Raw genomic sequence first — 23,127 nt, forward strand, 5'->3', positions numbered from 1 at the left:
CATCTCAATGACATGATAAGGCTCTACATCAAATGCAAGGATTATTACATTTTTATTATGAAACGAGTGACCAATTTTATTTTGTGGATTGTTGGCCAGGACACCATAAGAAATGCCCTTTGGATCTTTAATGTCCATCTGAAAAGACAGATAGCACCTCAGTTTAACATCTTATCCAAAGGACACAGTCTCCAACAATGCAGCACATCCCCAGCACTGCACTGGAGGGTCAAGTGAGACTATGTATTCAAAGTCCCAATGCAAGGCTTGCATCCACAATATACTAACTCCGAGGCGAGAGTGTTACCAACTGAGTCACACTGACTGTAAATTGTAAAGTGCTTTGAGACATTTTGAATGATGCGATAAGGTGCCACATCAAATGCTAGGATTATTTACTGTTATATTGTATGATCTTTGTGACTCTGGTGTGACTGCAATGAAATTTGTTTTACAATACAATTCAATTTACATTCATATTGTGTCTTTCTCATAAGGAGGATGTCTTAAAGTGCTTTAGATAATAACACAACCAACCCAATAGAGGGAGAATCAGTTGGGATCCCAAAAATATATGTATTCTAAATCATAAATAACACATAACCAGGTAATTTAGAATGGGTGACTCTTGATATTATAGTTTTGAGATTAGATTTTGAAAATTGGGACTGTTTTCACTGGTTCACAAATTGAGTTATTTGAGGTCTTCAAAATTCTTGAGATGTTAGAGGAAGATTTTTCACATTGATTGGTATATCACTAGCAAGGGAGCATAAATTCAGAGTTATCACTGAACGAGGTAATGAGAAATTTGGTGAAACATCTCCAAGCAGAGTATTTACCACAACAGTTTGAGACACTGCTATAAATAGCTATTGAAGCTAAGGTCATAAAATCACTTAAAAAGGGGTTGGAAAAGATTTGAAGATGAACAATTTGAAATGTTAAGAATTCGGAGTAGATAGTTCTAGTTGAGAACATAGCACTATCACAGGCTCGATGGACCATATGGCTCCCTCTTACTCTTAATTTAAGATCATAAATATAAGAGAGCTGGTAATGGATCTAATGGAGAGTTCAGGAGGAACTCCTTCATACAGAGGGTGGTGAGAACATGTAACTCATTGCCAGAAACTGTGGTTGAAGCAAAAAGTTTCAATTTATTTAAAAGAAAACTTAATGCAAATATGAGGGAAACAGAAAAAGAGGGTTATAGGAGAAGAAAATAATAATAATCCTTACATTTGATATACTGCCTTATCACGTCATTGAGATTTATTACAACACTCAAAGTGCTTTTGAAATAAGAGGGATGGAGCCTTGTATGGTGTATAAATACCAGCAAAGATTAGTTAGGAAAAATAACAGTAATCCTTACATTTGGTTTAGAGTCTTTCATGTTGTGAGGGCGTCCCAAAGTGCTTCACATATTAGTCTGTATTGACTGAGGGTGTTTTGTGGGCAAACACAAAGCCTATTCCTGCCATATTACTCTACATAACATCTAGAATTATGTAATTTCTATGATTCTATAACTTTTAGAAAAGTGTCACTAGAATTAAATAGAAATTGCCATCTATATATGGAATGTGAATTCTTCAGCTGAAGTGAATTTCATGGTTCCTCTTGGCTGAGCATCACTCCTAGTGCTGTACATGCAGTTCTTTTTCTTCATGTCGCATTGCTCACAAACAGCTGCTTCTCATCCATTTACAAAGGTATCCAACCTTTTTGAAACCAAGTTGCATAACATAAGTTTGCACACAAGGTTCTTCCACTAAAGCAAGTTCAGAATGTACAGCACTTTCAGTTCTGTTCCAAAACTCCAAATGTACATTTTACATCTGATTACATGATTTTGTGAGCTTACAGTGCCTCTCAGCCTGACTGCGTAGGTTCTCAACTAATATCGTGAGCTATGAGTTCAATGATGCCTTTGATCCCCAGGCATTATGCTCCTCAAATTACCATTAGAATATTGTAGGTTGAATTTGTCAAGTTTGGATTGTGGTAATGTGGCAGAAAGCAACATGGGTGCAAAAAATACATTTATTGTCATAAATATCCCTTTGCCAGGAAAGTATGATCCCAACCTTTATTTAACTATTGCAAGGTTTTAAAATGAACTCCCCTGATTTCACACAAAGGGTTAGTTCAAAGCTAGCTTGCAAAATCCATCTTCAATCCTATTTATTTAGCAGCAACCTCCTTCCTAGTTCTGAAATCAGAATCAGCATTTGAAAAAAAACTGATAACAGGATAACAGGAATCCAAGTATGACAGTGCAAACTGAGTGTAGGCACAACTCTTGGGCTAAAGTTTGGGGGGAGGGGAGAAACGGTGGGTTCACAGCTGCAAAATTTTTTTGGGGGGATTGATGGTAAAATGTAACATTTCATAACAGACTCAAAAACACATTTGATAATCATCAAAACTGTTATGAAGCATCGCATCATTCACCCGAGTGCTTAAACACAGAAACCAGAATGTTGCCAAGCTACACTGATAAAATATTTATTCAAATACTAGGTTGCATCGTGACAGCATTTAGTCTTAAACTGAAGTAAGATTTTATAAAGTCGCACAGATTCTGCTAAAAACATTTCTGGGTGCACTTTCTGGCATGCTAACTTGAAAAGGACAATGAAAGATTGGAGAGTGAGCAGAGAAGACAAACAAGGTTGATGCAGAGAATTAAAGCTCCAGGTTATGAGGAAAGGTTCACTAAGCTGAATGTATTCTCATCGGGGAAAATAGATTGAGGAGGAACATTATTTTTTCTTTAAAGTAAGAGATGTAAAGGGTTATAGGTTTTAACAAGCTGCATTCTTAGACAGTGAGAACATAAAAGAAACAAGATAAAATTTCCTCCCATCACCCAATCCCACAGCAGTAAAGATTTGTAAAGACTCTCAAACAGTTATTGAGCTCCTTAAAAATGGAAATAAATATCTGTTTGCATTGTTCTCAATATAAGAGTGGATTTGAGCAAAATGCCGTTATGTCTTCCACATTTTCTGATGTGAATATATACGAAACAGTGCATTTATCTAATTTTACCTGTTTGTGAGCTTCAGCAAAGGGCAATTGGACTGAAAATTGGCTGGAATTAGTCTCTCTGCTGAATTATGAGGAGAGGCTATTAATGCCTCACCCAAAAAAATGCACAGTTAATCCAGTCTTCACAATATCATGTGAAAAGCTTCAAGATGACCTCCCATTGTAAAAGGCACTTTATGAAATATAAAGATTGTTATAAAGCTGAGATTTTTGATACTGATGAAGAGCAGACTCAGACAAGATTTTACTTAAATATTTAAGAACTAAAGGGTATAGATAAACTGGACATCATTCACAAAATAAGAATGTTTCCTACTAAACTCATTCGCAGCAATATAAATACAGATTGACATTTAATTGTAAACTCCATTGGTAAAGCCACTGTGTAATCTGAAACTAAGTCTCACAGAGCAGAGTGCTTCTAAATTCAATACCTGTCTGCTCAGAATTAGCTGAACTGGGTCAGGGCTGCACAGAGCAGGCTACAATTAACCTTAGCATCGCTGGGCTCGGGAAAAGATAAAATAAATCAGCTAGGATTCCTGCATCTGATAGCAATTCAGTGGTTAGTGCTGGAAAGTGAGTCTCAAGTGAGTGTAGGATCAGGCTCGGCCGAAATATCCCAGCAGTCAAAAAGCTTACCATAATTCTTCAACTATTTGGGCTCACAAATAAAGAATGGCCACTTGGGAGAGTTCCAGAGGGTGTCTGGCATACACTGCAGAACACTATTCAACATGACTCAGAGCTTTTGGGCTGGAGGGAATAGAAAATAACATTTATTTTGCAAAGAATACTGTGCATCAGACTACTCATTCCAAGACCTGCTTAACAAAAGGCAACAGCACTCTCCAAAAAGGGACAGTGGGGCAAGAACACAAAATTGCACTTTAAAACAAATGCATTTCAGTAACTGCATATCTTTCATTCTCTGCATGCTGAATAACAAAGACAAGCAAGCAGGCTGTAATTGACAACAATTTGAAACTACATAAATAAGACTCACATGTGTGAAATTTTCTACTGAGAGGTTTTTCCAGCAGGACTCTTTCACAGTGAGCATGTCTTTTGTTTCCAAACATGTACACTTCACAAAGGTCAGTTACATGAATCAGGAATATTGCTTTCATGGCTGACTCCTTTTGATTCCAGAACAAAAAATAACTATTGTTTTGTGCCAAAATGGCCTAGTCAGGATGTGTAGAAATAATAATCATTTCTGAAAATTCCTGATTGAATTTTTTTAAAGTTGTTTTATTAATTCCACTTTCCAGGTCTTTCCTCATTTTTTTAAAAAACTGTTTCCTTGTTTTTTAAAGATCCAGTCTCAATGGCCACTTGTGATAATGAATTCCACACCCCACGCCACCAATAAGATTCTGGGTGAAGAAATTCCTTCTGACCTCCCGTCATTCTTTTGTGAACAATCCTTCCAACTAAAATATGCAGTCTTAGCTTTTTATATAGCTCCTTATCACATTGTCAATACATCTCAATGCACTTTGCAGACTTTATTGTAAAGTATAGTGGCTGTGTATTTGTTAGGCGATGACTAATGTCTGACAAAATTGTTATCTATCGATTAGGTTAACTGCTTTGTGTAAAAATTTAACTTAAAAAAAACAATTTGAAGTGTTGCTGTTTTCCAACACGTACATGGCAGAAACATCAGTGAGACATTATTTCACTGATCCCCACTCATAACTTTGTGATTAATAGCTTATACAAATGTAATCTTGTTTTTGTTGGTGTTTATGAGGGCAGGTTAGTCATGGGCCAATTTTCATGAGTGACCTCCACACTCATTTCTCAATTCATTTACTGCAGGACACCATTCGATTTCTTTTACTCGCTTTTTCCTCCCGTTATTATTTTTGAATAGTTTTTCTCACCTAAGTTAAAATTGATGGTTCTGGGCAATTAAATGTTTCTCCAATTCTACTCAGTGCAAGATTCAGATACACTCGAACCACTTATGAACCCTTTTAGTTACATGTAAAACTTTTTTTTCATGCTACATTGAGTCCATCTTCAGAATGACTGTTTGACACCGAAGTGATATTTCTGTGTGACCTATTTGAGTGAGATTGCTGACTTAATACCAATTAATAGCATTATCTTTTAGCAATTTTCTGTAGCAGATGCATGCTCACTGAGAACTAATTGAAAATCCCCTAGTTAATTTCAATTGAGATCTTTTACAGCCTTCACAGAATGAAGACAGTTATCCTATCTCTTAGGACTGAATTAGATTGGAACCCATCTCACTTAGATTAAAGTGCTGTATTTCAGCTATACGACCCCTCTGCTTTCAACCTACTTTCTTATAATAGTACATTCATTTACTTCACATCCAGCCCTGCAGCACTTTCTGATTTCATCTAAACATAGTGCTACACAATCCTAATTCGGTGTCTCCAGCATTATGTGGCATGTGTCAATCCAAAGAAACACAAGAAAACAAAGAGTCATGAGTGGCATAGAGCAAATAGAAATGGGAACATGGGAAACACTGGATAAAGGAAATGTTGTCTTATTAAAATTGCAATATCCAATAGAGCATCTCTGCTGTTCTATTCTATCATTAAAAGCCACCTCTACAGTATGTCAAATGAGAATATAATAATAATCCTACATTTGATATAATAGCACCTCTCATGTTGAGTTAACATTTCAAAGTGCTTCACAGGATATAAAATGTACTGACTGTGTATTTTGTGTGCAAATGTAGCCAATGTGTGCAGAGTAATAACCCACAAATACCCATGGAGTGAACAACCAATTTTGTTTAGGGACAGCACTTCTAAAAATGCAGCACTGCCACCACAATATATTGCATTGTCCGCCTAAACTATATGAGTCCCTAGTCTGGACGTTGTTATAGAGAATGTGCTTGTATATTTTCTCTGTTAGTCACAAAATAGTATGGTACATCAGACATTCCAGTGGGTCTTAAAGCAAAGGGAAAACTCTGCCGCCCTCATCCTCACCAGCACTAAACTCCGTACCCCCATCATACAGTTCTTGCTGGGCTCCATTGGCTCCCTATCACTGAACAGATCAATTTCAGGATCCCAACACTCACCTGCAAATCACTTCATACTCTAGCACCTCCCTATCTCCCCAACCTGCTCACACCTCATTCCTCTACCTTCCCCCTTTGCTCGACTGGCTCGACCTCTCCACTCCACCATCAGCAGCTGTGCTTTCAGCCACTATGCCCAAATTTCTGGAACTCCCTGCTGAAATCCCTCCACCTTGTCCCCTCTTTGCCAGTCTTCATATCCACCTGAAGACTTTCCTCTTCGTCCGTATCTTTGTATCTATGTTCACTTCCCCTTTCTCTCCGGCTCGGCATCCACCATTGTTAAGTGCTCCGAGATGCTACCCTGCCTGAAGTGTGCTATATAAATGCAAGTTGTTGCAATTACACATGAAATCTTCTTATTAACAGACAGGATAGCAGATAAATCATTTTACTGGGGAAGTCAAAGGTTTTAAATTCACTCAAGCCTGAACAGTAGTTTGGTATTGTATAGAGAGGTTGTTCTAATACCATTTAATCACATTTGTGATGCTCACCAAAAGGATAACAATAATAATAATCCTTGCATTTGATATGGCAACTTATCACATCATTGAGAAGTCTCAAAGCACTTCACAAAATATATAATGAAGTGAATTGACTGTGTATTTTGTGGGCGAAAAGAGGCAGCCAATTGCATACAGCAGTGTGCCACAATGAGTCATGAATTGAGTGACCAATTTTTTTTAGGGTTATTACCACTGGAAAACAATCCAGCAATTGACTAACAACCGGGTTTTTACTAACTGCGAGATAAGCAGGGGAGTGTGGAGTAAGGAAACTTGCCTACATTTTTGCCCTGCCGGGGAATTGAACCTGGATCCTCTTGCTTGCATGGCGAATGCATTACCCACTATGCTATGAGACTCCAAAAAAAGATTCCCGAGATTTAACCTTCATAGATTAGTCTTTATTATTCAATTAATGATCAGTTACTTCAGAGTTTTGTTGAATTCATAAAAGTTGCATTCATCCAACACATTGAGATATTTGAAATAATAGTCATTCCAGTTTGCAGATGATGTTGTTATGCAGCATTTAAGAAACTGAATGTGTTTTCATTCATATCTAATGTCTTCTTTTGTGTTATAGCTGCAGTAACCAATAAACAATATTCGCATGGTATATCTGATATATTTAGCACAACTTAAAAAGCAGGCTTGTCAGAGTGCTAACGACAATTTGCACTTGTATAGCACTTTCCACAGAGGTAAAAGTCTTAAAGCACTGCACAAAGATAGAGTCTGAGCTGGGAGGGAGGTGGGAGTAGGGTAGGGGGGAGGTGGTTGAAGGAGCAGTCAAAGATCTAGGTTTTAGATGAGTTTTGAGAGGGGGCAGGAAAGATGTGGAGAGATTTCAGTGGAGTGTTCTAGAGAGGAAGCAAACTTTATACAGATTTTGCTGGTGTATTGCAATGTTTTGCTTTGCATTTTATTGCAGTGAGGTAAAAAAAAAGCCAAGAAATGGAACCATTACAATGTTAATTTTATATTTATCAACACAACCACCAATCATGTACAGACCATTGGAGGACCAGAAATATATTACGAGCCTTGAAGTGGCATCTGTAATAAATAGTGCCCAAACCCACACATGGTTTTGGTTATAAAGTCACTTTATTGTACTTACCTGTGTGTGTTTTTAAATAGTCAGTGTGTCCTGAAGAGCAGGTGTTATACAGGTATTAAGAAACAATGGTAGAAGGGATTGCTACATAGAATCATACAGCACAGAAGGATGCCATTTGGCCCATCTTGCCTCTGCTGGCTCTTTGAAAAAGTAATCCAACTAGTCCCAATTCCCTGCTCTTACCCCATAGCCCTGCAATTGTTTCCTTTTAAAGTACCTATCCAATTCCCTTTGGATAGCTTCTATCCAATCTGCTTCCACCACCCTTTCAGGCAGTACATTCCAGATCATAATAGTGTTTTGGGTAAAAAAAACTTCTCCTCATCTCCCCTCTGTTTTTTTACCAATTATAATAGATGAATTGGATGAAAACAGCCAAGTTTTTTTAGGTCATTTGTCGTCTGGGAGGTGCAATATATAAGGGCACTATTTTTTAAAAATAATTCTTTAACTGGATTTGCTGTCACAGGAAATGATGAGGAAAGACCATAAACAGTTGAAGGAGGACTGTGTTTTATTTCTGATTCATGAAAACCTATTGATAACAAACATACAGCTGTAGCCAAACCAACACATAGATAGTTTGCCCAGATGTACGGGCACAGTGCCTGTCAGAATGGCACGGAGATTCTTTTTCAATTTATACTTCTTTTAGGGTGAATTTTGTGCTCATCAAGATGAGGGATGTCACTGGTGGAGAAACAAACTGTTTTTTATTTTCAGAGCCCATTGACATCATCCAATATTCAGGGGTCAAGTATAGCATAGGTCAGAAGCATATTAAAACTCCCTTTACTTCAAAGCAATAACAATGTGCCTTAACTCTAACTTTGTATTGCATCATCCACTGCACCTGTCTGACATTTCCTTTTCTCACATCAGACATCCTGAAGACTTGTCTGAGTGACACTGTCAATTAGTGATAAATTTTGGGCACTTTGTGCTGCAGACCTACAGTCACCAGTAACTGAGTTAGGATTGACTCAGCTCATTTCAATTAGGATGCTCACAGCCAACAAGAGAGAAAGAGAGAGAAAAACACACGCACACACACACACAAGGGTGAATTCTGTCTCTTCCAAATTGGATTTGATAAAATGAACCCAAAAATATTTTTGGACATTACTTCAAACTTTACACCAGGGACTTGAGTTCAAAAGAAGGAAAGTAAAGCAACATTTTAGAATGAACTATTTTACACAGAGAATAGTGAATCCGTGGAATCGTGAGACTGTGCAGAAATACATGATAGGGAGGGTCGGGAGGGGGGCGGAGGGAGTTTACAGATGGAGCATTGTTTGATATCTTTGGGAGTGTGCAGATGAACTTTGGCCATTTCCCACCTTGTACTTTCCTATGTTCCCATGTAACCCAAGTATCAATGGTGATGGGATAATGCTCACGTACACACTTCTACCCAACCCAAGTCTATAAGTCTATTTCAAAGTAGATTCGGAATTACAAAATATCCTGTGAACTTTTTTTGAGGGCAACTAAAAGAGCTTGTAATGGCGAAGCACACAAGTTATGTGGGGAGATGAAATATATTTTTAAAAAATGGCAGACATGTTTCCCCAATTTCAGCTGGACCTATTAAAGAAATAATTTTATTTGGCCCATAGACTTCCTTTTCATAAAAAAATCAGGGTTATTCAGTACAATGTATATATTATATAAGTATCAGAAGCCATCAACACAGATGCTGCATTTACCTTGCACAGGCCTCTTGATGATTGTCAGTGAACATTTATGGATATATTGCATGTTAAATTGACAGCAAAGGCAATAGAGTTTACATCACTACAATAGGTACTTGTGAATGTCAGCACAGAGAGCAACACTTTATTTTGTACTTTCCATTCTGCTTTATAATTCTTTCTTGATGTTTTGTTGGGCAATTGGAAAATACTGTACAAGAACGAGACACACAACCCTTGGACTGCCTTACCAATCTGTGCATAAACACTGGAACCTAAATGTGGTGTAAAATTATTAGCCTTTTTCTCAATGTTTTATTCTTTTTTTTAATTGTGCATTAATTTCAGACAATAAACTGTGTGCATTTCATTTATTTTCACAATATGGCCAAGACTCTAGGTCTCTTGTTACACACAATAGTTCATAACTGTATGCTATTAGCCTAATGGAACCCCATTGAGATTTAGTGCCCTGTGTTCATTTTTTGATAAAAATTATTACAAAAATTCCATACAAAAACTATTTTCATATAAATCTTGCATTTCCACAAATAAACATGAACATCTTGAAAAACTGCTCGCGAGAAGTTGTAGCAGTAGTGACTGAGATTTAGTGCATTCTACAAAAGAGTCTCCTGCAACATTACCATGGGGTCCTGTCAACGAACAATCTCATTTCCATTATCAGGCAGAACCACACGAATTGAAAAGTCAGGTGTCAAATCACTTCAGCTGGATGTGGGAGCAGGCGGGTGGATGCATCTTGTAGGGACTAATTCTTGAGCCCCAGGAAAATACACTCATTTGTTACCAGTAAGAGGTGTGCAAACCAAAAATATGTTTTTTTTCTCAAAAAAGGTACGTTTAAACCCTACTTCATCATTCAAATTTCAGAGAACTACTTTGTATTCCATCATTTAAGGTGGTTAAATGGTCTAATGGTCTTTCATTTCGTTAGGGTTCAACAACAGTCTGATCCACGAAAAAAATTAATTTGACCAGAAGCAATTATTGCCTTACGGGAGACCTGTGTTCCTCTCCGGTGACAATTCGAACACCTGAAAGATCGCACAAAGGCTTCGGTGCTTCTCGCCATGTCTCTCAGTTTTCTTTCACCTTTAACCTCAATAAATTTGAACAGTTCTTTTACAGCAACTGCACAACTTTGGACATTTTAGCACAATTTCCACCTTATCTTATGTAGCCTAAATACTCAACTTCCTATTAAGCAGTTTTCTCTTTTTTCCCCCTTTGTGATCCCCATCCATTTCCTATACGAGAAGAGAGAGAGGGATGGGAGGGAGGGGAGGGTGGGTAACTCTACTCATTGTTTAAAAATGATTTTATTTGCAAGTTTTGGTTCTTGACAATGTTTCAGAATCTGATTTTGACCACCCTGTTTTCATATGGTAGCTTTTTTCGACATGGCAATATGAGGTAACTCGCTTGTTCGGCACAGTTTGCATATTTCCACAGGAAACACTCTTGCAGGTCATTGGGAACAAAGAATACTGTTTGTGCTCGGTGTGGATTTCCTACACTCTATGCCATTGTTTCCTTGCCAGGCAATCTCCTGTCGTTGAATGTATGCATGTTGATGACTTCTTCTGTTTTCACTATGACTGGTGCCTGAGGCCTGTGTTTCAGACGCCGTTGACACTTGAGAGACAACCTGAGCTCCTCAACCATGGCACTACAGAAGGACCTCTGTGGGGAAAATTAAAGACTGAAAATGAGATCAAACTGCAATGCCTTGAAGCGACAGTGAAATCACATGCTAGCTTAGATTTCTCTGCCCTAACACCAAGCTTGGCAATGATTGAAAAAAGCATTTAGTTAGCTATTGCTCTTTAAATAAAAATGACATGACCATTTTCTTGATGATAATGTGATCTGCTAGATTTGTAAGGAACAATGGAAATTCTGCATTTTCTAAATTTTCTCTCAGTCTAAAACGATTCATATATCTCTATAGAATGTGCAAAGTATTAACAGATCACATTCCTAACCCTGTGACTCTGTAACTACTGTGTTAAAAAGTCAAATTGCCTTTGCCCTACCAATAAGAACAAGATAACCATTTAGTATTACTAACAATATGCCTGGAGTTTCTGAGGTGGGATGTGATACTGACTATAAAAGAGCAAAGTTAAATGAAGATGGCAATCCTGAACAGAAAGCATGATTTATAATATGATGATCAGCTAGTTTTCAGCCCTTTACTAAAATAGATAATAAAACAAGTCATGGGGGAAGGCGTGAGGTAACACTAAATTCTACAAAAGAGGAAGTCGCAAATGGTGACCTCATCCTGAAAACCTGTGGGAACTCTGTTCCGCAAATAGATTGCTTCAGAGCTGCCTTCCAGTTACCAACAGAAGTGACTATTTGCGACTCGAAATTGTTATTTGTGATTCCCCGTTACAAACATTGCATTTTTGACTACATAATGAATAAAAGACACTTATGCAATCAGGAAATAAAGAGTCAATTCAAATCGGCACTAAATAGCACATTCTAAAGTTCATTAGGTATCTTTTTCTCATCTGCGTTATTCCTAGCCTTCCATCACAGTCATCCGACAACCTGTAGTGGATGTCATGGGTCAGTGTTCCAACATCAACTATGATGAATCAATCAAACCTCTTTTCATCTTTTAATGTTTGCACAGAATGTCTGCCAGGCCCAGCCCCAAGCCTTCTTTCTAATCAGTTTGTGACTCCTTGCGCCACTGCATCGGGGAGTTCGAGTGATGAATCGTGAAGAACCACCAATCCGACGACTTAACCCCCAGGGGAAAATAAATCCTACAGAAATGTGGACATGTGACAAGATGCAATTTTGCATGACAAAATTAAACAGAAAAATGTGCGAAAACGACTGGAAAAGTAGAGATGCAATGACTATCGAGGCTCACATTTAACTCAAAGGAATGCCTATAGTAATTTGCATTTAACACATTCACTGTATCTCCACCACTGTAATCCATCTTTCACAGCCACAGAAATCTGCTCAAGACCAGATGAGAGGCAAATGGCATACTTGGTGGTAAATAAATCTTTTTTATATTAGTTCAAATAAAACTTTGTTGAGGGACGAAATATTGTAATTTTGGCTATATTGTAAAATGTTTACTGTGGCAGACAATTTGACTTGTTCAATTTCCATACAGGCAGCAAAATCGAGGGTAGCTCTGTCCTAATGTTAATCTGTTTGCTTCAGCATGACAATTTACAAAGCAATAAGCCATCAATTTGTTGTCCAGTACTGACTGAACAGTCATTGCACATCTACGGAAATGAGCAATGTTTCATTAAAGAGGGAAATTAAACATGTACAATAGAGACAAAGCAATGTGATTAATTAAAAGCACAATAGATTATTGCATGAATCAAGAATGTATAAATGATAAACATGATTCAGCTGCTTAAGCCTGTTAACTGACAAACACTGAATCAGTCGTAACACGGTTGTGAATTGACATATGGATTCAAAGGTGACTGTTCTAATGCTCTTTCCCAACCACTATGTTATCTGCCAGTGTTAAATACAACACAGCAGTATTTTGCTCATCTCTTACGGTTTCTTACTGCACTGAAATACATTGAACTGCCAATGATTATTCAAAACAATTTAATTTATTGAGCTGAACACCAAATACAATGGATAAACAAGGAAAACAAATGGATTCCATTTTGTACTTAGTAATTCAAAACACAAACAGCGATCAATGCTTTACCGACTTTCAAATCATTTTTTGTTGTGCTTGGAATCAATTTATACCCTGCATTAGCCTAATACAATAAATATTCCTGCCATATATTGCTACAATAATATAGACATTGAAAAGCATTGTCACACATTTTCAATAAAATAAAATGAGAATTTTATTTTTTTTGAGAAAAGGCTTTAACAAAGCCAGTGACTGATATAACCAAAACAGTACAGATCTTACATGGTTAAAATTTTGAAGCTATCATTTGTTTGTTTGGATTTTTTTGGTTCTATCGTTACAAAACATACACTTAGAATCTGAACAATATGTCTATAATTCTGACAGGCGTTTAATATCTGTCTTAAGGAGATGTGTCCCCTAATGAAAGATCAATGGGACTGCACTATACAATCTCCAGTAACTTACGGAAGTACTGGAAAAGTCTTTTACCTTCTCAAGCTGTGCATTTTTTTTCGACTTGTACAGAAACTCGCCCACTGCCACAAAGATGGAGAGTACCAAGCCAGCAGCCAGTACAATAAAGATGCCACCAATGTTCTGGACTCCAAGGGCACTGGCCTCTTTGCTCTCTTCCTCTGGACAACCGTTGCCCCGCCACCATTTCTCCTTCATCATGTGCAGTTTGCCCTCCTCCTGCAGTTGCAGAATGGCGATGGTGATCTTTTCCCTGTATGGTGAACCTGGAGGCCAGCAAACAAAGAACAGGTCACTGTCAGCTTGCCACCACATATCATCCTTTAAAACACATTAGTCCACTGCTTCCGAGGAATGCTAACTCACGACAGGTCCATTTACACCTGGCTTCCTGCAGCCAAACCACTTACATTGCTTGCTTTCAGACAACCTGCTCTGGAAATTCTGAACTGACAATACTGATAATTGCAATTAGGCTCTAAATGTATCTCTACTATCTGCTGATTTTTTTTTAATGAGAAACTTAGATAAGGAGCCAGAGAGCTACAGTGCATAATACTGCTATGGTTCAAAAGTGCTGAGAGGAAGAGACAAATCAAGTAAACTCTTTCCTTCCCCCTTTAGTACTAAGATGCACAAACTAGAAGGTTTCAAATATGATTCCTGGTCTACACTGACTAGGCTCCTCTCCCCCATGGGCAAAAGAAAGAGGAAAACAAAATGACCAGAGTTAATGCTCAGCAACAATATCAAATGAGCCCCACTGCAAGATGCATCGGTTGATTTTGAATGAAAGCAGGCTCGGGCTTAGTTGAAATGAATGTCATAGTTATCATTGACCAGCACTTTCTGCCTAGTCTCACACACTTTATAGAGATATTATGGGGCTAACTGGAATTGTATCCCAACATAAGTAAGTACTCTCAGGAAAGGAATAGGGAAGAATAATGGCACAAAACAGTATTCAGGTGATGTCAAGACTTGGTTTAAAAAGGCTGCACGTTGCAGGATGAGATGCCAAAGAGAGCTAGCTTCTGGTTGAGATTCTGGTAGTAAATGAGTTGGATATGATGAGTGTAATTTGAAGCACAGTGAGAAACACTGCGTGGGAAGTTGCATTTGGAATCTAGAGAGGACTTTTTAAATATTGGGTTATTTAATAACAACAACAAAATTACATTTGTAAAGCACCTTTCACGTCTGGAGGACGTCCCAAGACACTGAACAGCTGGGGATCAGGAGTGTGGTCGGGGGTGGGGTGGGGGGGAGGAGGGTTGGGGTGAGGGAGTATAGAGAGGTATAGAGACTCAAGGCATAGGCGAAAAAGAGGGTCTTGAGTCGTGCCTTGAGGGAAGCAAGGGAAAGAGCAAGGCGAAGGGATTGTAGGATGGAGTTCAAAGGGTGGGGGCAGAGATGCTGAAAGCCTGGACGCTGATGGTAGAGCAGGTCAGGCGGGAGACATGGAGCAGGATGGAGCCTGCTGAGTGGAGGAAGCAGACAGGTTGATAGGGGGTCAGCAGGTCAGAGATGTAGGAGGGGGCAAGGCCGTGGAGGGCCTTGAAAATGAGGACGAGGATTTTGAATTTTATCCTCTGAGGGATGGGGAGCCAGTGGAGCCGGGCGAGGGTGGGGGTCATAGGGTCATGGACCTGGTGCAGGAGAGGACAACATGAGCTGCAGAGTTCTGGATAATCTACAGCTTGCGAAGGGAAGAGTTGGAGAGGCCGACAAGGAGGGAGTTTCTGTAATTGAGCTTTGCGGTGATGAATGAGTGTATGACGGTTTTGGCGGCCTGAGGGGTGAGGCAGTGGTGGAGTCGGGCAATGTTCTGAAGGTGGGGGAAGGCAGATCGGGTCATGGCATGGATATGGAAGAGAAAGGACAGTTGAGGGTCAAACAAGATGCCAAGGTTACAGACTGGCTTGGTGAGGTGGAGTGTGCATCCCTAGATGCTGATGCTGCCAGTGCCTGAGGTGCAGAGGCGCTGGTGCAAGCCTACTAGGAGGGCTTCGGCCTTGCTGACATTCAGCTGTAGAAAGTTGTCTCTAATCCAGGACTTGATGTTTGACTGACAGTCTGTCAGGATGTCAGTTGTCCTGGAATCGAGGGTGGAGGCAGAGAGATAGAGTTGGTGTCATCCGCATACATGTGGAAGTTGACCCCATGTCTGCGGATGATGTCACCAAGTGGGAGCATGTAGAGGTTGAAGAGGAGGGTCCGAGGACAGCGCCCTAAGGAACACCGCACGAGACTATGCAGGAGCTGGAAGAGAAACCGTTGACAGAGACAAATTGGAGACTGTGTGAGAGATAAGACCTGAACCATTCAAGCATAGAATATTGAGGTGAGAGGAGAGGCAGTGGAGAAGGATGGAGTGGTCTATGGTATCAAAGGTAGCAGAGAGGTTGAGGAGGATGGGGAGGCAGAGGGAACCCTGGTCACAGATGAACAGGATGTTGTTTGTCACCTTGACCAGAGCAGCTTCTGTGCTGTGACCAGCACGAAAACCTGATTGGAGGGGCTCGTGAAGAGAGTGAAAGGAGAGGAATGAGCCAAGCTGGGAAGCAATGACTATTTCAAGGACCTTGAAAAGGAAAGGGAGGTTGGAGATGGGCCGGTAGTTAGAAAGCAGAGATGGGTCCATTGAAGGTTTTTTCAGGATGGGAGAGATTGTAGCTGTTTTTAGGGGGATGAGAACGGTGCCAGATGATAGGGAGAGATTGACGGTGTTGGAGAGTAGAGGGTCAAAGATGTAGAGCTGGGACGTAAGGGGAAGGGTGGGGATGGGGTCAAGCGAGAAGGTAGTGTGTTTCATACTGGATATGGTGGTGATGAGAGAAGAGGGGGAGACAGGTTTGAAAATGTGGAGGGAGGGATGGGTAGGGGTCGGTGTGTGGTGGGGAGATGGGGAAGGAGTGGTGGTTGGGAGGGTGGAGGCAGCAGATTGGATCTCCATGATTTGGGACTCAAGGAAATCCAACATATCCTCACAGTCAGAGCTAGAGGAGAGAGTAGGTGAGACGTGGGAGGTTGGACGGAGGAGCTGGTTGGTGGTGGAGAATAGGAGACTGGGGTTGTCCTTCACTAATAATTAATTTAGGTGAAATCAATCTGCAAAAATTTTATAACAAAGTGATTGGGTTTCTACATTGTCATTCTAGAGTCCAGATGAAATTTGGCAGCAGATTGATTATATTTCACACAGCCTAAAAACCTGATAACGGGGACATTTTTCACCTTGAAACTGGATTTTGTGGTGCTTGGATAAGTAATTACATGAAATAGGAATGATAGGATATGGTTAGATACATTTAAATTCACTGCTTGCTTCACATAGGTTCTTAGTTGTCTATAATGAAGATGGTGGTTTAATGAAACACAATAATGAAACTGCTAATAAACCTAGACAGCAATTGAGTCCCATTTAGTGATGCACACTGTTTGCATAGTTTGTGCTTTATATCTTGTAAACAGATAAGTTAACAGTCTTGTGCAGTGGTTTAGGTAGGGGAAGGTCAATGTCAAATTGCCATTTCCCTAACCCTAACCCTAAGTGTACAAAGCGTAAGAGCAAGAATGAATTAATCAATATTAACAGACATCTACTCAGATATTTTTTCTTAATTTTCAATGGTAGTAGTAATAATAACAATCTTTGCGTTTCATATTATCATGTCATCAAAATGTCTCAAGGCATTTTACAGTGTTCACCATAAAGTGTAGTGACTGTGTATTTGTATGCAAATGTAACAGACAATTTGTGCACAGCAATATCCCACAAACAGCCAAGTGTATGTTCATGTTTATCTGGAGGATTGATGGCCAGGACCCTGAGAGAAATAGTATTCTCCTTTCAAATAGTAATAGAGGATTTTTAACAACTACCTGAACAGGACCTTGTTTTAAAGTCTCATTGAAAGAACGGCACCTCTGACAATGCAGCGCTCCCCCAGTACTACACTGAAGCATTGGCCTAGATTATGAGCTCAAAATCCCAACATGAGGCTTGAACCCGTGAGCTTCTGACTCAGAGGTGAGAATGCTACCAGGGTTTATAGTATTATAGAGTGTAATAGGGTATTATGGCATCTTCTCACTTGTTTAACAGTGGCTCCGAGATGCTTTCCCACATGAAGGGTGTTATAGTGCATTTTGTTGTTCGATTATCAGACAGTTATTGAATGAAGATGCCAGTTTGTAACATGCATCAATGCAGAATTGTTCTTCCTTTATCTAGTTTCCTCAACTAACTGATCACTCTAACACTTTCCATTGACCTGACAGCAATTGGTAACATTTTGGCTAGGTGTACTGTGTACTCTATTTACATAGGGCATTACACGTAGAGTAATATCTTGGAGCATTTTACAGAGATGGAGCTGGACATCGATCAGGGAAGGAAGATGGAAGTGACCATAGGCATAGGTATAGTTAAAGAGGTAGTTTTTCATAAAGCTTTTACAAGCAAATTGGAAAAGTTGATGGGGGACCTGGTAGAGTGTACAAAATTATGAGGATCTATGTTAGGGTAAATAGGGACAATTTATTTTCATTGATAGGGGATCAGTAATTAGGGGACATAGTTATAAATATCCACAAGAATAGCGAAAGAAGATCTTGAGAGAATTTTTTTCACCCAGAGAGTTTTGGGATGTGGAACACTCTGCCGAGTGACGTAGCTTGCAAGAGGAAAATGGATAGGTATATGAAGGAGAGGGGCTTGAGGGGTTATGGGAATAAAACAGGGTGGTGGGACTGAAATTATCTCCTTGCTCTGCGAGTTGTTGTGGACTAGATGGGCTGAATGGCCAATTTCTGTACTATATATGTTTATGTTTCTTTGTTTCTAGATAGAGATCAGAAATAACTTGAATTTACATAGTGCATAGCATGTAAAATTAATCCTTCAAAGAGCAAATCCTGAGTCTATGCCTGCTCCTTATCTGGTGTTAGGAAGTTTTTTTTGAGAACGACAAGCAATTGCTCATGCACTAATTTTCCTTCCTCCCCATGGACAGCTCTTGACCTTCACTTACAGCTTTTCAGACACCAGGTGAGCGATCCTCCCACATTGTTGCAGACAGACACCAATATATTTCACCACTGCTTGTGCATTCTATGGGTTTGATGCACTGTCCACAAATCAAGCCCCTGCAGAAAACTGATAACTATCGTAAACTTTGACTTTAAATCTATTTTATAATTTAATTTGGCCAGGATGAAAATCAATCTTTCACTGAAAGAACAATTTTCATTATGGTCACCAAATTAGGATTCGTGTTCACACTGGAAATGGAAAAAGGAGATCAGAATCAAAGTTGTGCCCTCAATGCTTTCTTTCAGGGTCTTATGGAAGAAGACAGCGCAAAACCAAGCCTTTTTTTTACTTTGACTGTGTGCCCTAGAACTACTTTAGTTACCTCTGTCATAAACCAGCTGGAGATAAGCAATGAAAAGCTGATTGAGGAAGTGAAGACCTAACAGCTGAGATTATAAATGAGATTGTCTGTAAGAGCCCATTAGAGAAGTGCACAGAAGTAGTGTTCTTACAAACAATGGGATTAAATATAGTCTCACATAAAAAAAGCTTTTTAGGCATATTTTATAAATTTGTATTTATAAACATTAAATTCCTCGTGAAAAGAAACATTATGATACATGCAAATTTTGGATGAAAACAATATGTATATTTTGCGATTCAAACTACATATTTATTCTTATATCTGAAAATATACTAATATAATAATAATAATCCTTACATTTGATATAGCACTGAAGGCGTATCTTCCTGTTCAGGTGGGCGTTAAAGATCCCATTGCACTATTCAAAAAGAGAGTATTTCTCCCTGTGCCCTGGCCAACAATTGGTCACTCACTCCATGGCTGTTTGTCAGACAATGCTGTGTGCCATGTTTCACCCACAAAATACACAGTCACTCCACTCTACAATATTCCTGTGAAGTGCTTTGAGATATTTCAACAACATGATAAGGTGCTATATCAAATGAAAGAATTATTATTTGGGGGATTGGTGGCCTGGAGATTGGAAGAAACTCCCTCCTATAAGTGCCACTTACCCCAGACCCAACACCATTCTCAATGGTGACAAGTTTTCGCCCCGTGCTTTATGATGGGATTTCCAAGCTGCTGAGGTAGGCAGTGCTGAAAATGAATCAGTTTTGATCAAGCAGCTAAAGCGGTTGAGCATTTCAGTTCCAACATGATGAGTTCATATCCTATGGCTGCCTGTCCCTTAGTTTCCTCTGTTGTCAGCCAGGCCCTTTACTGAGCTGTCATACAATTGCAGACTGCTCTATTTTAGAGGGAAAAATAACTAACCTGTCGTGGTTCAGTCAGAGGTATCGAACAATACCTTTCACTGAACCACCGTAAAGAACCTTTGATGGCTGCTGTGGTGAAATGGCGGCACAATTCCCTTTTTTCAATTACATCAAAAACAACAAACCTTTCAGCAAATTGAAATTCCTCCATTAAAAAAAGCTCAAGCACTGCCTTTACCAACCATGGAAGATGAGGCTATTAGGGATAAAATATGCATATCAGACCAATCATTTTGCTCTAGCAGATTAATTGTAATTTAAATTTTATGTGGCTATAATTAATCTCATTTTTGCATCATTGGTTGCATATAATTTAAACAGCAGAAACGCTAGGACTGCATTGAGCAGACACTGCAACTGAAGGCTATCTGTTACCAAGCAACTGTTGTCAACAGGAATCCCCCTTTGTTCTCCGTGTATTGATCAGAGGCCCTGCCATGCAAATTCCGGAGTTGTAGTGTGATTATACAATAATTCTCCAGGATTAGATATGTGATCAAAATCTGCATCATGCACAGCAGAATTAAAACCATGCATTTCTCGCAAATTAGATGCCAGAAATATTCATTTATTTTAGCCAAATATGCAATCATTCAGGAAAATAAACCGCAACACCTAGGATTATAAGCAAAGTAAAAATCTGCTGAGGAGACATTCTACCTGGGTCTGAACTTATTCTTATTCATGTAGCATTTCCGAGCATTTGGCAAATTCTTCAAAAGAGTCTTAAATATGAAGCTGGTTTTCAGTAATTTCTTTTAAGAACCACAGAAAACCAACTGCAAAGTTAAGACTGGATTCAACAATTTGTCAAATTCTGGACACTCTGAAATGCTACATAAAGAGAATGAATCTAGATCCAGGTGGAATTTCACCCCATACCTCTTTTTCCTTATGTTCTTTCCCTTTTCTTTTCTATTTATTTTGCCTCCTTATCGTGCATCTCCTGAGAGTAATAGTGGTGAGAGGCAGTTTCTCCAAGCACCGCACTTAAGTAACCATTCTTCATGTGTGAGTCTGGACAGGAAAGTCTTGTCAGGTTATTCGAAAGGGGAGAAGAGCTTGTCACAACTGAGAGCCTTTTCTTCAACTAATATCCGAAAGCATACACCCACTTCCAGCAGGAAGCCAGATAGCAATCAGGAGCAAGATAGTTTTCACCTCCTTAGCTCAGAACATTGGCACTAATACCTATTGTGCTGTCTCCACTGATGTTAATAATAATAATCCTTGCATTTGTTATAGCACCGTATCATGTCTTCGAGATGTCTCAAAGCATTTTACAGTATATTCTGTAAAGTGAATTGACTATATATTTTATGGGCAAAACGTGGCAGCCAATTGCGCACAGCAGTGTCCCACAAACAGTCGTGGATTGAAGTGACCAATTCTATTGTTATTTTTTGAAGGAATTATTACCTCCAGAAAAGTGATTTACCAAACGACTAACCACCGGGTTCCTACTTACTGCTAGGTAAACAGAGGTGTGTGGAGTAAGAAAACTTGCCCAACGTTTTGCCCTGCCAGGAATCAAACCCAGGTCTCTCGCTTGCTCACTGAGTTACATGTTCTCAGATTAACTAACTTGGAACACAAATTTGTAGCATTTGGCTTGTGAGGCTCAATGTTGCACCTACCATGATGTTTAAAAAAATCTAGGAAGACCATTTTGTACTTATATAGAGTTATCCAAGTAGGACAATATCTCAATATGCTTTACAGAATAGGAGCCTGAGCTAGCAAAGGGATGGGGTAGTAGGAAAGAGGTGGTCCAAGGTGGTGCATTAGAAAACATTCATTTTTAGTTAATAATAATGATCCTTGTATTTGATATAGCACCTTATCAAGTCTCATTTCTTTTTTTTACTTTTTACTTTGTAATTATAGGTGAGTGGGTTTTGAAAGCAGGGAGAGACTCAGAGAGGGAGAAGAGGATTTGGGAAGAGAATTTGAGTGAGTGAGTCACAATAGCTGAAGGAAGGCACTTTGGAATGAAACAAAATGAGATTTTGCCTAAATATGAGATCTTTCTCACTATCTCCTCCATACTTCATGTAGATGTAGAGGAAGGTAAATCAGAGACTGTTGGAGTATTTAATATTTAATGAACTTACTACAGATTTACTACATGTCTAAGAATCTCCATTAACTCTTGTTGGGCTGCAAAGTATATACTTGTCCCTAAGAAACACTGGGATTGAAAAGGCACACCTCAGAATTGTGATACTGATATTTGTGTCTTAGGTGATGGTCTGACCATGTCTTCCGCTGCTCGGTGACCTTTGCTGTCCACCTCAGGCGTCAACAGTTCATTGGTCAGTTGTTACAGCCAAGTCTTAACCTGTGCCTCAGTTACTCATGTGCTCGCTCTCTCTCTTTGTAACTCACTAACTCCACATATGTTTGTGGGACATTGCTGTGTGCAATTGACTGTTGTGTTTCAGCCACAGAATTCACAGTCACTTTGCTTTATAGTGTATCCTGTGAAGCACTTTGAAACCTTTAATAATGTGATAAGGTGCTATATCAAATGTAAGGAGGATTATTATTATCAGCAGCCGAAAAAGTACCTTGTTTCGAGCAAGGAACCTCATAAATATCACATTCACTTGCAGTACCTCAGAGCTCGGAATGTTGTACAAGTGGTTCCCTGTTGGAGGCGCAAGATCCTCTTTCTGTCTATGAGGAGCTAGCAAGCACTGCTGCATCTTTTCAGTCAAGCACCTTTTTCAACCCCACTAAGTTCATTGAACATGAAAACAGTGTTATGGACCAAAGAAAATCTTGAAGATATGCACGTAGAACCTTTTCCTTCACTGAAGCCAGGAAATAATTACATACTTTTGGGCAAAAAATACATTCAGTGTTACACGCTGCACCTTAGGTGATGCATGACTGTAATGGGATATCCAATAACAGGTCAACATCACCAAAACCCATGTGTGTAACGCTGAATGGAATTTTTACCACTAAAACATATAAGGAAAAATAAAAAAAAGTTGAAAACATATAAAGAAATACAACACACTGGTGTGACTGCCAGTTACAAACCGGAATGGAAGGAGAAACATGAATACTGAATGCAGATCTGAAGTTAACAAATGACCAGGAGGCTGGAAATGTTGTCAAGCCATTGCTCTTTACAGATTTCTGAATGGGGTAGTCA

At 39.2% G+C, this 23,127-nt stretch overlaps 1 protein-coding gene across 1 annotated transcript in view; it reads right to left on the bottom strand.

The window, feature by feature from the left end:
• Positions 1-8,080: 8,080 nt before the first annotated feature.
• LOC103182218 (glutamate receptor, ionotropic, kainate 2) overlaps positions 8,081-23,127 on the bottom strand; it is a 220,217-nt gene continuing 205,170 nt past the window's right edge. The window contains exons 15-16 of the mRNA XM_007899133.2: positions 13,637-13,887; positions 8,081-11,178 (exon numbers count right to left, since the gene is read on the bottom strand). Of these exons, the coding sequence (XP_007897324.1) occupies positions 11,014-11,178; positions 13,637-13,887 (416 nt within the window). The 3' untranslated portion in view covers positions 8,081-11,013. The remainder of the gene's footprint in view (positions 11,179-13,636; positions 13,888-23,127) is intronic.

The sequence above is a fragment of the Callorhinchus milii genome, unplaced genomic scaffold, assembly GCF_018977255.1.
Source record: "Callorhinchus milii isolate IMCB2004 unplaced genomic scaffold, IMCB_Cmil_1.0 Scaffold3, whole genome shotgun sequence".
Classification (NCBI taxonomy): domain Eukaryota; kingdom Metazoa; phylum Chordata; class Chondrichthyes; order Chimaeriformes; family Callorhinchidae; genus Callorhinchus; species Callorhinchus milii.